The sequence below is a fragment of the Hevea brasiliensis genome, chromosome 10 (genome assembly GCF_030052815.1).
Source record: "Hevea brasiliensis isolate MT/VB/25A 57/8 chromosome 10, ASM3005281v1, whole genome shotgun sequence".
Taxonomy (NCBI): Eukaryota; Viridiplantae; Streptophyta; class Magnoliopsida; order Malpighiales; family Euphorbiaceae; genus Hevea; species Hevea brasiliensis.
This window is the reverse complement of record NC_079502.1, coordinates 95226651-95240528: the sequence shown is the minus strand read 5'-3', so window position 1 is coordinate 95240528 and position 13878 is coordinate 95226651. Positions and strand designations below refer to the sequence as shown.

The 13878-nt window shown below is 33.0% G+C and overlaps 1 protein-coding gene across 1 annotated transcript; it reads left to right on the top strand.

Annotated features, from left to right (window-relative positions):
* Nucleotides 1–10855: 10855 nt before the first annotated feature.
* Nucleotides 10856–12390, top strand: LOC110646309 (mitogen-activated protein kinase kinase kinase 20). The gene has a single exon (XM_021799710.2). It carries the CDS (start codon nucleotides 11044–11046, stop codon nucleotides 12100–12102), a length of 1059 nt encoding a protein of 352 aa, XP_021655402.2. The 5' UTR covers nucleotides 10856–11043; the 3' UTR covers nucleotides 12103–12390.
* The last annotated feature ends 1488 nt before the right edge of the window (nucleotides 12391–13878 follow it).

Below are 13878 nucleotides of genomic sequence, written 5' to 3'. Positions count from 1 at the left end.
CGGGACGTCTGACAATGGTGGGGTAGCTAAAACCTCGATCCAATTCGGAGACTTTTCCGGTAATTGATTTGTCTGGCCGGAAATTCACAGACCCAGACAACTGTCGAATTTCCGCGAATTGAAGATACCTACACGAAGCCCACAACACGGGGGTTAATACATAAATTTTACGAAATTTTCTAAGCTCATTTAATGCTCGGAAAAGCACTACGAAGTTCCGTGGGACCCACCGAAAAAGGTGTCGGAAAAATTTGAAATTTATATCGCCGCGAAGCTCTCGACGAGTGGAGCGCTCTGGTACTCTCGATTTTCTCGTGGGGTTCACGGTTTGCCAGAAATCTAGCCCAAAAGTCAAAATAGGCTAAAACTTCCCAGGTAAAAATTGGACAATCCGCTCGATGGATTTCGGCGTTCTTGGTGTCTAAGCTCTCGACGAGTAAATGGATTTAGACAAAAGATCCGGTCCGATTGGTGGCCGGATCGACCGGATTTTGGCTGGGAAGACTAAGGGTCGCGGTGCGGCGGCGCTTACGCTGCCACGCGGCGGCCGTGAGTTGGAGGCGGTGGGACAGCGCAGTGCACTTGGGTGGCGAGGAGGCGCGGTGGGGGAGGAGGGAGGAGAGAGAAAACGGGAGAGAATGAGAGGAAGGTCGGGATGCGCGGAAGAAAAAGAGAAGAAGAAGAAGAAGGGCCGGGGCCGATTCGACCAGTCCGATCAGGTTCGGTTCGGTTCGATTCGAAATACAAAATTTTAAATTTTTACTCTGCCTTGGGACCGAAAACGAGATCCAAAAATTCTGAAAAAATTCCAAAAAACTCAGAAAAATTCGTAGACTCCAAATATATTTTTAGTTTTGCCACGTAGTCTTTAAATTAATTTTTAAAAATCATCAAAGTTTATATTTTTGAAAAATCGAACCCGATTTCTAAAATCCAAAAAATTTCAAATAATTTCCTAAAATTCAAATAAAATAAAATATTAATATTTACCAAAAAATATTAAATTTAAAAATTAGGGGTGTTACAACTAAGAAGGACAATCTTAGTAATTGAGAATTTATTTAATATAATAATACACAAATGATAATCAATAGTATAACAATTGTATTTTAAAATTTTTCTATTAATTGTGCTCAATCAGTGTAGAGATAGACTAAACTAAGGTGGATTTTAAGTTTAGTTCGGTTGACCTTATAATTAGTATCAATTTTAGTTTAAAATAATTATAGTTCAATCCTAATTAAAAAAGGATAAAATTAGTTTTTTAATTTATTTTTCTTGTTACTAATTACAAAAATTATAAATTTTAATTATTAATTTGATTGATTTAATTGATTGATGAGAATTGCATGCTGCTTAATTTGAATTGAAATTTTATTAATATATCTTTGATTCTATTAATAATTATTTTAAAAAAAGTATTTTTAAAAAGATGAGATTAGTAATAACTATACACATAATAATTAATTAATTTACACTACTTAAAGGTGTAATCCAATTAATAATTTATTATAAAAGTTTTCCTGATTGAGTCAATAAAATTATGAAAAAAGAATTCAACTTTTATTTACAAACCCAACTCATTGTATTATTAAATCATAATAACTTTTTAGACATTATTTATTTAATTTCTTATGTCAAACAATTAAAAGATCCAAATATAAACTCTATAATCTAAAAATATAAAATTGAATTGGGCCAATTCTGATTCAAGTTCAAGAATTGAGACAAAAAATAACCCCTCATAACTTAATTTCGAAATAACTAATAACTGTTAATTAGTGAATCTGATTTCACTCCATTTCATGATTCGAACCGGCCGTGTCCAGTTCAAGGAAATAATATATTAGTTGGACATTGACATATGGTACACAATTCCTTATAATAGAGATGTCCAAATCCACTAATATTTTATTTTAATTCAAATAAATCTCTTATCATATACAACTTTTATTGACGATTACGAGATCATCAACATAAATTTTATTTTTACCTTGATAAGAATCACAAATATATAAATTTCAATAAACTATTTAAAGGATAATGTCAGAAATTCAAATAAGATTGAAAATTAAAAAAAAAATTATAATTATTCCTCTATAAATTATCCTCTTAATAAGTGTGAAAACGTATCATCTTATACAATTTATTACATTTTTTTTTTCAAAGATAGAAGCACTCCATTGAAGGCTTAAAGCCATACAGATTCAAGGTTCAAGGACTAAATGTAAGCAGCAAACTTCCTAAGCCTCGTCCCCCTACAAAGTCTCTGGCCCAAAAACAAGCTGGATCCTAGCTAGACCTTGGAAACTAGCCTAAAGTAGAATAGGCCCGTTGGACCCAAAAAGCATGAGAAGCCCTAAGCTAACAACCCGAATAGGAATCCGGCATCAACAAAGCAAGCCGAGCAGCGTCGCAGTCACATTGCATTTTCACCCAGCAAGGGGGAAATCATTAAATCATTTCTCTTGATTTCTTAATTTAGGCATTGGAATCAAATTGCTGTTAATAAACTGAGGGCTCTAAACTCATCTTTTAACGGCAGGTACATGCTGAGCTCAATTGCACTTCTAAAAAATGTAGGAGGAATTATTGAGTACACCCAATTTCTATATATCCTATCTCGCAGAACAAATGGGAGCAGTCGTGTATTTTAGAATCATCTAAAATTCAGAGCTTAAAATTCGATTAAGCTCCATTTTGAGCAGGTATAGGCTCGTGCTTGAAAATCATAGTCCTCCTCCACTTGGTCATTTTTGTATCAAGTTACTTCTCTTATCAAAAAGAAAATAAAAATTGATTGGACGGAATTATTTTGTCTAAAATAAGTCTAGCCCACTTAGAGGTGCAGTGGATTGGGCATCCAAAATAAATTGGTCAACTCTATCGCTTATTACTTGTTAGCCTAGCTTGCTGTTGCTCCATGTTAATCTTTAGGGGCATGGGCTCGAATGGTCCAAAAGGTCATATTGCAATATTGTGTCCACATAATTTTTTTTTTAATTAATAAGAAAATAAAAGAGTAAAGACTTGAATCTAAATCTATCGAATAGGGATGACAATTATTACTAAACTCAATTCGACTCTTTTGATTTCAATCAATTTTTTTCAACCTTGCTCCGATCTCGATATTGTGTCGAATGGGAACAAAGAGACCTTTTTCTGCTCCAAATTCCTTTAATTCGTCCGTACAATAATATTGTAACACCATAAATTTTTAAGTTTATTATTTTGTGAGTAATATTAATATTTTATTTTATTTAAATTTTATGAAATTATTTGAAATTTTTCGGATTTTAGAAATCGGATTTGATTTCCTGAAAATATAAAACTTTGATGATTTTTAAAAATTAATTTAAAGACCACGTGGTAAAACTAGAAATATATTTGGACTCTACGAATTTTTTTTAGTTTTCTAGAATTTTTTCAGAATTTTTGGGCCTCATTTTCGGTTCCAAAACAGAGTAAAAATTTAAAATTTTGTATCCTGAATCGAACCGACTGAATCAAACCAGACCGAGTCGGACCGGCCTCTTTCTTCCTTTTCTTTCCTCCCTGCGCACGTCCCATTTCTCTTCCTCTCTCTCCCGTTTTCTCTCTCCTCCCTCCTCCCCACGCCGGCCAGCCACCGCTCCAGCCTCCCCACCTCGCCGGCGCGCTGCCCCAGTGCTTTCCCATCGCCGAGCGCCGTCTGGAACGCCGGGAAAAAGGTTCGAAGTTACACGACGCACATGCGACGCCTCACCTTTCCGACAGAAATCCGGCCGATCTGGCCACCGATTGGGCTGGGTCTTGTATCAAACACCATCTACACCTCGAGAGCTTTTCATAGACACCAAGAACACCAAAATCTAACTAGCGGTTTGTCCAATTTTTATCCGAAAAGTTTTAGCCCATTTCGATTTTTGGGCTAGATTTCTTGTAAATCGTGAACCCCACGAGAAAACCGAAAAGTACCAGAGCGCTCCACTCGTCGAGAGCTTCGCGGCAATATAAATTTCGAAATTTTCCGACACCGTTTTTCGGTGGGTCTCACGAAACTTCGTAGTATTTTTCTGAGTATTAAATGAGTTTAGAAAATTCCATAAAAATTATATACTAACTCTCGTGTTGTGGGCTTCGTGTAGGTACTTTCAATTTGCGGAAATTCGACGATTACTCGGGTTTATGAAATTTCTGCCAAACAGACCGGCTACCAAAAAAGTATTAGAATTGGATAGAGATTTTGGCTACCCCACCATTGTTAGACGTTCTGAGCGTGTTTCCGAGATCGGAATCGGCATAGGTAAACCCGAACCTCACTTTTTCTTAATTTTCTAGTGTTTAAATGGGATTAAAAATTCATAAAATATTCGTGGTAGCTCAGAAAATTATGATTCTTTTTGCATTAGCTTAGTAATATTGCTAAGGACAACGGGACAAATTTTTAGAATTTTTAGAGCTTATTTGGGTAATTATAAAGACTAAACTGTAATTTTACATATTGTGATTGATGACTGTTTGGATGGGCCCGGGAGATGCTGTGTGATGTGATTGAGTTATGCGTGTATGATTTGTGAATATAAAAGTGCGTTTTGAGCCCTTTTGCAGGTTGGGTAGGTCCTAGGTATAGGGAAGACTCTGCCGGATTTTCGGCATGACTTAGGACATCTTTAGTCTTTTCTTAGCTTGTATTAAGTCAAATGTACTAAATAATTATAATAAAATTATCAGGTGAACCGGGACAATCTTCCTCCTCCGCCCAGTCGCCACAGTGACTTCGGTTGAGTCTGTGAGTAAAATATTAATTTTAATTGTAATTTCGATATTATTATATGCTCAAGCATGCCCATGCATCACTTATATATATATATATATATATATATATATATATATTTATGTAGTTAAACTCTAAGCACATTTTATGTTGTATTCATAACTGTTAAAATGCCATGGATGTTGTTGTGGTAATTTGGAGCAGTGTGCGTGAGTTGGCATGCGTGTGGTGTGGTGTTGGCTATGGACAGAACGGGTAGACACGGCTTGAGATCATCGCTGGGACCCTGTCTTTCGGGGTAGACACGGCTTGAGTTCTTCGCTGGGACCCCGATTTGGTTTATTAAGAGAAAGTCCGAGCTTGAGTTATTCGCTGGCACAGTTTGGATTAAGAAGGCTGTATAGGGGATCAGCTCCCATATATGTATTGTTTGACATTATCAGATGTGTGAGTGCTCCAAATTACCTTTTTGCTGTTATGATGTGAAAATATTGACGATATTGCATTTCACTCTACAGGGTGCATTAGTTTTAGATAGCTATAGAGATTATGGTTAAAATTGATATTTTACTCTCTGAGTTGAACGCTCACTCCTGTTCATTATTTTTTCAGGCTACAGGAGGATATTTGTTGTGGTTAACCTGTTTTTTTTCTTCGCATGTCGTTTATTAATATTTGTATAATTCTATTAACTCCTAAAATTTTCGCATATGTTAGAAATATTTATTTAATTTTGGTCTGTAATATAGTTTACCATGTTAGACCTGTAAACTTATTAAATGCATGTATGTTGGACTGGATGAGGGAGCTGAGCTCCCATTTATTTTTATGACATTTGAGTATGTGGAGGGTGAGCTGAGTTCCCCAATTGATTATATATTGTGTTTACAGGTCGGGTGAGTCAAAAACTCCCCGTTGAAAGGTCAATTTTATGGTCGGACTCTGTCCGGTTGAATTCTTGAAATTGGGCCCAAATGAGCCTTAGAGTTGAGTTGAGGAATAGTTAGGCTTACTACGGGCCTCGGAGGCTTTAGGCTGGCCCAGGTCCTAGTGCCGGTCTAGTTCATAGGTTGAGTCGTGACAAATATATTATTATTATTATTTATTTAAATATTATAGTTTAGAAAAAAATGAATGCATTATTAAATTATGTTTAAATTTTATATTTTTTAATGTATAAATTTATATTATGTAATAATAAATTAAAATAAAAATATTAAAAAAAATCCCCATAGGAAAATTCACTCCGTCCACTTCTTATAAAAAAGTCTCTGCCCTAATTTCAAAGTTTTGTAGGACAGAGATGAAAAAAGTGATTCCTATCTTAGTCTACGTTGCTATATATTTCGTCACTAAATAAAATCAGACTAGTATGTTCACGCAATTTAAATTTACCAACCATACTAAATTAAGGATTTGTAGGCTGGAAAATTAGATGGGTGCCCACAAATATAAACAGGAACACAACCTCCTAATAAATTATCAACCTCCTAATGAAAAGACAAAGCAAATGGTAGAACAAGTGATTCAAATGGTCACGTAAATAGAGAAATTTCTGCCAGCCATTAAATAATCCAACACATTGCCTACGGATCACAACCTCCTAATAAAATATCAACTTCAATTTTCAACTGCTATTAACACTCTTCCTAGAGACTTCGTTCTTTGAATCTTCACTGGTATGAACTTTGTTTTTACCTTATTTTAAACGTGAAAGATGTGTGCCTTTGTTCCTTCATTAGTGTAAGTTTTTCTCTAAATTCATGCTTAATCCATAGTTTAGTCAAAATCAAATTGCTTAAGATAATAATAATAATAATAATAATAATAATAATAATAATAAAAGACATTGCTAAAATTCCATGATTGGTGGATGAAATCCAGCTGCGTGGGTGTGGTGTGGGTCTGAGTGTCCCAACTTCACATGAAATTATAATAATCACCGTTGGAGACCCATCATGGCATGTGCAAAATCCAGCCAAAACCAAGTATTCACAAGTAGCCTTTGGTTTTGGTTAGGGGTAAATTGATTTGTGGGGCAAGATCCAGGCAGAAAGGTCAAAAAAAAACATGGGTGGAAAGTGAGTTAGAGGAGTAGAACAGAAAATAAAAAAATCTAAAGAAGCAGTCAATCAGGGGAGGGAAAAGCCCCCAAACTTTGCACCAAAACGAGGCTGCAGCCTGCAGACGTGGAAATGGACAGTTATTGAGCCAGCCACCGCATTTGGTGCATTGCAATATGCAAATTGCTTGGTTGTGTCACGAGTGGGTGGCTTCGGCCACCTATTTTTCTTGGCAGTTTTTGGACCGTTCGCGCCCACTTTAGAATCGAGACCCAATTTGACCGAAAAGCGGTCGCACCGTCGGCTTCATCAATGGTTCTATGTATCTGAGCTCACGTGGCCTTATCCATTAACCGACAAAACACTCTCTTTTTCTCTCTCTCTCTCTCCATATTTATGCCACCGTTATAAACCGAATATTCTGCCACTCATCAAAATTGACACTTTGGCGGCGATTCAGATTTTTCGCTTCGTCTATCTTTTGAATTTTTTTTTAATTTATTATTATTATTATTATTATCTATAAAGATACTTTTTGGAAACTAATATCTACAATAATTTATTTTTTAAAATCTTAAATTTTACTATTGCTTTATTCTTCTTAATTTTAAAAAATAAAATATAAATTATTATTTAAATTTTATTTATTTCAAAAAAATAATTTATATATAAAAAAATATTTTTATAAAAAATAATTTATATATAAAAAATATTTTTATTATTTAATTATAATATTAATTTAATGTATTCATAATGTATGTATATATATATATAATATTTTTATATTTTAATAAAATTTTTAAAATTTAGTAAATGAAAAATAATTAAAAAAAATTGACTTTCTTTTAATTAAAAAATATTTTTTATTGATAATTTTTTTAATACTCTAAATATTAAAAAATTTTAAAAAATATTTTTTAAAAAAATATTGTTCATAAAATAAGTATAAGTCTTAATTTTTATAATTTAACATAATTAATAATTTTAAAATGATATTTTCTCCATTTCTTTATACATAAAAGTTATATTTTAAAAGCTAAAAGATTTTCTAATATTTTTAGCCATCTTCTTGCCACTTGCAACTTCAACTTATCTTGCAACTTTATTAGACTAATTTCATTAAATTTTACCATTATTGAAATCAAACTCAATCGGGTCATAGAACTAACTACATATATATAGTCAACTTATCTTACAAATTTATTAAATTAATTTCATTAATTTTTTTATTATTAAAATCAAGCTCATTAAATTTTATTTAGAATCAAATAAAAAAAAATTGCTAATGATAAAGAAAGGGGCCAAAAGGCCAAAATCCTCTTGAATAGCAACATTATTATTATTATTATTATTATTATTATTATTATTATTATTATTATTATTATTATTATTATTATTATTTTCATGTAAATCAACATAGTTGATCACATGAGAAGTTAGGACAATCTCTTGACAATTACAAGCATTACTTGTATAGTTGGGTGGTCCCACTTGTATATATATTATTTAGCGCGTGCTGTGTTCAGGCGCAAGTGATGATGCTAGGCTCGCAGATTCAACTTGCTCTGCCTTTCCTTCATTCATCTATCTACTAAATAAGTTGCACCTAAAGATTTTGTGGTTAGAAAGGCACGTGACGACTCCTAGTTCTGGAATTTGGGCTTATAACCACCCCATAAAGCAAGCCCCCTCTCCTCTCCCATCACCAGCTTTTACTACCTGACTACACTACTCCAACATGTATCCAATCACCAATATCATAATTCAACCCTTCATTTGTTTCATTTAAAATATGAAAAATATTTTCTCTGTTTTTTTGGTATTTTATAAAAAAAAAATTGACCCTTTTTTCAATTATTAAAAAATTATTCATAATTAAAATATTTTAAAATTAAAAATAAAAAAGTGGTAATGCTTTGAACACTATTCTTATGTAGAAGGTGGTGGGAACATGTGAATGTGATGGCTAATTAAGGTTGGCAGGCAGGCAGCAGACCATCAATATGCTATTTTTACTCATAATCTACACTCACTCAAATGCATATTATTATATTATTCATGACAAAATTTCACACAACTTGCCTAAATCCAATGTCTATTTTTAGAAACTATTGCCTCATTTCCAACTTACCTCCCTTTTTCTTTGCAGTCATTATATACACACACATTTATAACTGCTCATGTGCACTGCTGCTTCACCCATCTCTCTCTCTTTCTCTCCCTATTCAAATAAAAGGTTTAAATTTTAACATCTTGCTTTTAAAAGAAGAAGAAGGAGCTGATTGGAGTTTCTTCAATGCAGACAAAAGCAAAAGCGGAATAGGAAGTATCCTAAATGAAGGAACCATGGAAACGTGGAAAACGGTGATTGGGATGAGGTAATAAATGTCTTCTCAGCGTCATAACAATTCACACACGGAACAATTCACACACGGGCAGTGTAATTGGAAGTTTCCTCTCGTTTCATGTGGTGCCTAATGAAGCGAATATGAACAAGTGGAAAATTGGAAATTTCCGTAGTTGAATGCGTGGGTAAAGGCAATGGTATCCTTCCACAGCATTATTGTATTAACATGATTGAGCATTGAGCTGTGAACAACTGTGAAGGATTCGCTCCCGTGTTTGCGTCCCTTCTTTCCCAATGGATAGGATTTCTTAAACAATTCTCTTTTCAAATTTTTGCGTGTTGTTCTCTTCTAATTACTAAAGATCATGTGAGTTGATTTTGCTCATTAAATGCGTATTTAGCGATAAAGTTAGAGGATAAAAATAATAATACCAAACAGTTCTTTAAAATTATTTATCTAGGCATATACTTTTATACAAGAGAGGGTGGGATAATGGGATTCTACTTTTATTTATTTATTTTCAATTAAAATTTAAATTCAAATTTTCTTAATTTCAAAAATAATTTCAGTCTCATTAAATAAATTAAATTCCTTATTAGTGTTAAAATACAAATTAAATAATTGCATATAATTTATATTAATTGAGATATATGTAATGTATGTTTCATTATAATTAATAAATCGTAAATAATAAATTACGCTTAATTAAATAAGAAATTTTGTAGCCTAATCAGGATACGATAACAAGCAATCCAACTACTAATGGAAGTGTAGTACTATTATCTGGAAAGGAAGCATAAGCGCGTGTACAATCAAATCCGCGTGGCTTCGGCGTGCTAAGAAAACAAAAAAATTCCAAGGAACACGTTGGAGATATTATTAAAAACATTGAATTGAAAGTAATTTTTATTTAAAGATATAAGTATTTGGCAAAAAAAAAGTATTTTTTTATAATTTATGAATATTCATATATATTTAAAGATAGGGAATATTAATTTTTTCTGTTTTGAATATATTTAATAATTTCTAAATTAGCAATTACCATATCATTTAAAAATAAAAAAAAATTAAGTAATTATCAAAAGCACTTTCCCCTTTGAAATCAATTTCTCAAAAGTTTAATTTAAAAAAGCGCATAATTACGGATAGATTTTTATTATTTTTAAAATTAAAAAAAAAAAAAGGCAATTCGACTATTTATAAAAGTGTAGTATTTTATGGAATGGAAGCACTCGCCAAATAAGCGCGTGTAAATCCAACCCGCGTGGGTTTGGGTGTTGTACAAACAAATCCGAGGAAGGAAATCCACATAATTCCTCAGCACTCAGCAGGACGATGCAACGCGTTGGAGAAAATACATTGAAAGTAATATTTATTTAAATATATAAATATTATATTTATTTATTTTCAAATAAATATTATATTTATTTTCAAATAAATATTATATTTATTTTTATAATTTATTAAAAAATATATATATACAGAGATAAGAAATATCCTTTTTTTTGTGTTGTGATTATATTTAATAATTTATAAAAAAATAAAAATAATAATTAATTATCTAAAATTAGGAAAATAATTTTCCACGTAGAAATAGGAAATATCCTTGCATATCACGTGCCTTAATTATTAATATACAGAATTAATATTCAAAAGCACTTTCCCCTTCCTATATATAGAACTCGCCTTCGTTCCAGCCGCTAGTTGGGTGTGAGTTGGGACCTCTGTTCTCACTTTCCTTTCCCTCAAAGGAACCAAAACCAAACCCAACAAGGAGAACAGCTCTCAAATCCTCTGTTTTGAAATCATCGACTTGTAATCTTCCTGTCGATTTTAATCTTTTCTGCTTCTGCTTCTGCTTCTGCTTCTTGCTTCCATGGATTGGGTTCGCGGAGATTGTATCGGTTGTGGTAGCTTTTCCACTGTTAATTTGGCAATTCCCACGAAATCCTCCTCTTCTCCTTTAATGGCTGTGAAATCTTGTGATCTTTTTGACTCTTCCTTGCTTGAGAATGAGAAGGATGTTTTGAGCCAACTTGGGTATTGCGAGCATATCATCCAGTGTTTCGGCGGCGATCAGAGTGTTGAAAACGGCCAGAGGTTGTATAACTTGCTGTTGGAGTATGCTTCTGGTGGCAATTTATCTCATTGGGTAAAGAACTCTGGTGGTTGCTTGCGGGAATCGGAAGCCAGACGCTACACAAGATCGATACTAAAGGGCCTTCGTTATATTCACGCTAAAGGGTTTGCTCACTGTGACATAAAGCTTGAAAATATATTGTTGTTTGAGAATGGCGAAGTGAAGATTGCCGACTTTGGATTGGCCAAGAAAACAGGGCAAAAACAGAGTGGAGAACAGGGGAGAATGGTATTTCGAGGAACTCCTCTGTACATGTCGCCGGAATCAGTCAACGAAAACGAGTACGATTCACCGTGTGATATTTGGGCTCTTGGGTGTGCGTTGGTTGAGATGGTGACTGGAAAACCGGCATGGAATTGCAAGCCGGAAACAAACATAGCAGCCTTGATGATTCGTATTGGAGTAGGAGATGAATTGCCAGAAATCCCTCAAGAATTGTCCAAAGAAGGGAAGGATTTTCTATCCAAATGCTTTGTTAAGGATCCTAGAACGAGATGGACGGCTGATATGTTATTGGATCATCCTTTTGTTGCTACTGAAAACACTGTTACATTGAAGGAGAGTAAGCAATCATCTCCATCATCATCACCAAAATGTCCATTCGAGTTCCCAGAGTGGGTTTCAGTTCCATCTTCATCACCAAAGACTGAATTATGGTCTAACAAGGAAGTGAATTCAAGATTTGATTGGTCCTCTTTGTCATATTCACCTTCACCGGCGGAGAGACTCCGGCAGCTGGCTAGTGATGAGGTTTGCAACTGGTCTTTTTCTGAGAGTTGGGTCACTGTAAGGTGAGAGAAGGCAGAGCACAGAATTGAATTCAACGCCAGCAGACTTGGAAGAATTTTTAATTCCATTTTTTATTACAATCTAACTGTTGAGATTCCATTAATCTTTTTAGTAATTGGTGACAAGTTTTGGCGATTGTAAATGTGTAGGAAATAGACTGAGGAATTGTATTTAGCAGACTGAGTTTTACTTGATTCAACAGTCCTGATGGGTGGCCCTGACTGGCCAAGTGTACAGAACAATATTTTTAACCCCTTTTGGTTGATATGCATAGTAAATTACTTTTTCAAGAAACGGATTTGTCAATTTGCCAAACTTTCTGAACCCAAAACAGTCATAGAATAGAGTGTATGGTTATGGTGGATATCATCTTATGGGTAAATTTATTAACTAGAAAACATGGAAGCTTTTCTTGGAAAGATTAGTAGTGTACTTGAAAGAGAATTGAGAAGGAAAAGTTTGTTACCCAGGGAGGGATTTTTAATTATTTGTGAAGACCAACTTGAGGGATCTGAAAAGTAGGAAAGCATCCTGGAAAATATTCGCTGGATTCCTTGGCATACCTTCATCTGTCATTCTTCAGGATTTTCAGAAATGTGCTAATTTTTGCATTTTGTTGAGAGATTCTAGTAAGGTTTAGCTCTTGCTGGTAGCTTCTTTTGGCTGATCAAAACCTGGGTTAACTCGTGATTACAGAATTTTCATTTGTTCAAATTTAATTTCGTATTAACAAGTGTGATAAAATTTTGTAAAACTTTAATCAAAATTTTCATGTGATGATAAAATATAATTACTAAAATATTTATTTGATTACCATGTTAAAAACATGAATAAAATTTTATTAAAATATAAAAATAATAAATTCATTTTAACACAAACTAGCACCAAGTGACTTTACTAATATAAATTAAACTTAATTATCATATTGAAATTGATTTTATTTTAATAATTATTGGTTGAAATTAACCCACTGTATCATTAATTGCCTCAAGAATCTTTTTAAAAAAGTGAAATAATTACTTAAAGCATGTTATAGTCATTAACAGATAATTAATGCAATAATAGTGGGGCCAAGATTTCATAAAGAGTGATATTTGGATAAAAGAAAACGCTATAAACATTCAAAGAGGGCTCATGCAATTCCATTAAAATTTAAATTTTCATTCTCTTATCCCAATTATAATTTTTTATATAAATTAGTGTTTTTTCATTATAAATTAATGATTCATACAGTAGGATGATAATTGGAACTCAGCAGCAAAAAATTTACCATATCTTCCTTTTAATTTAAATCTATGTGATAATGGGCATGAATCACATCATTAATTATCATTTAATTATGTTAAATAAAAGGTGTGGACATGAATTGTGTGTAATTAAAGGTAAGTGACAAGGAATTGTCATTCGATGCATACAAAATGCCAATGTTAGTTACTATTGCTTTGCTTGAGAAACATGTGATTGATATAGGAGCTGTGAAAAGGGTTTATAATGGAATATGATCCATGTAGCTTTCACATTGATATCTTTCATTTTGTTGGTAGGATCATGCTTTTTGCTTGGAGTTGGTTAGGAAGCTTTTCTTATATATATATATATATATATATATATATATGAAGTAACTTGAATATAAAAGAAGCTCAATATTACTTCTCATAATTGTAGTAGACTCAATATATGGTGGGAAAAAGTTTAGGGATAGTAACCAATAGATAGGGATAATGTGTCTGTTATCAATGAGAAATTTCAACAGCAATTAATGAGATATAAACTCGAGATGAA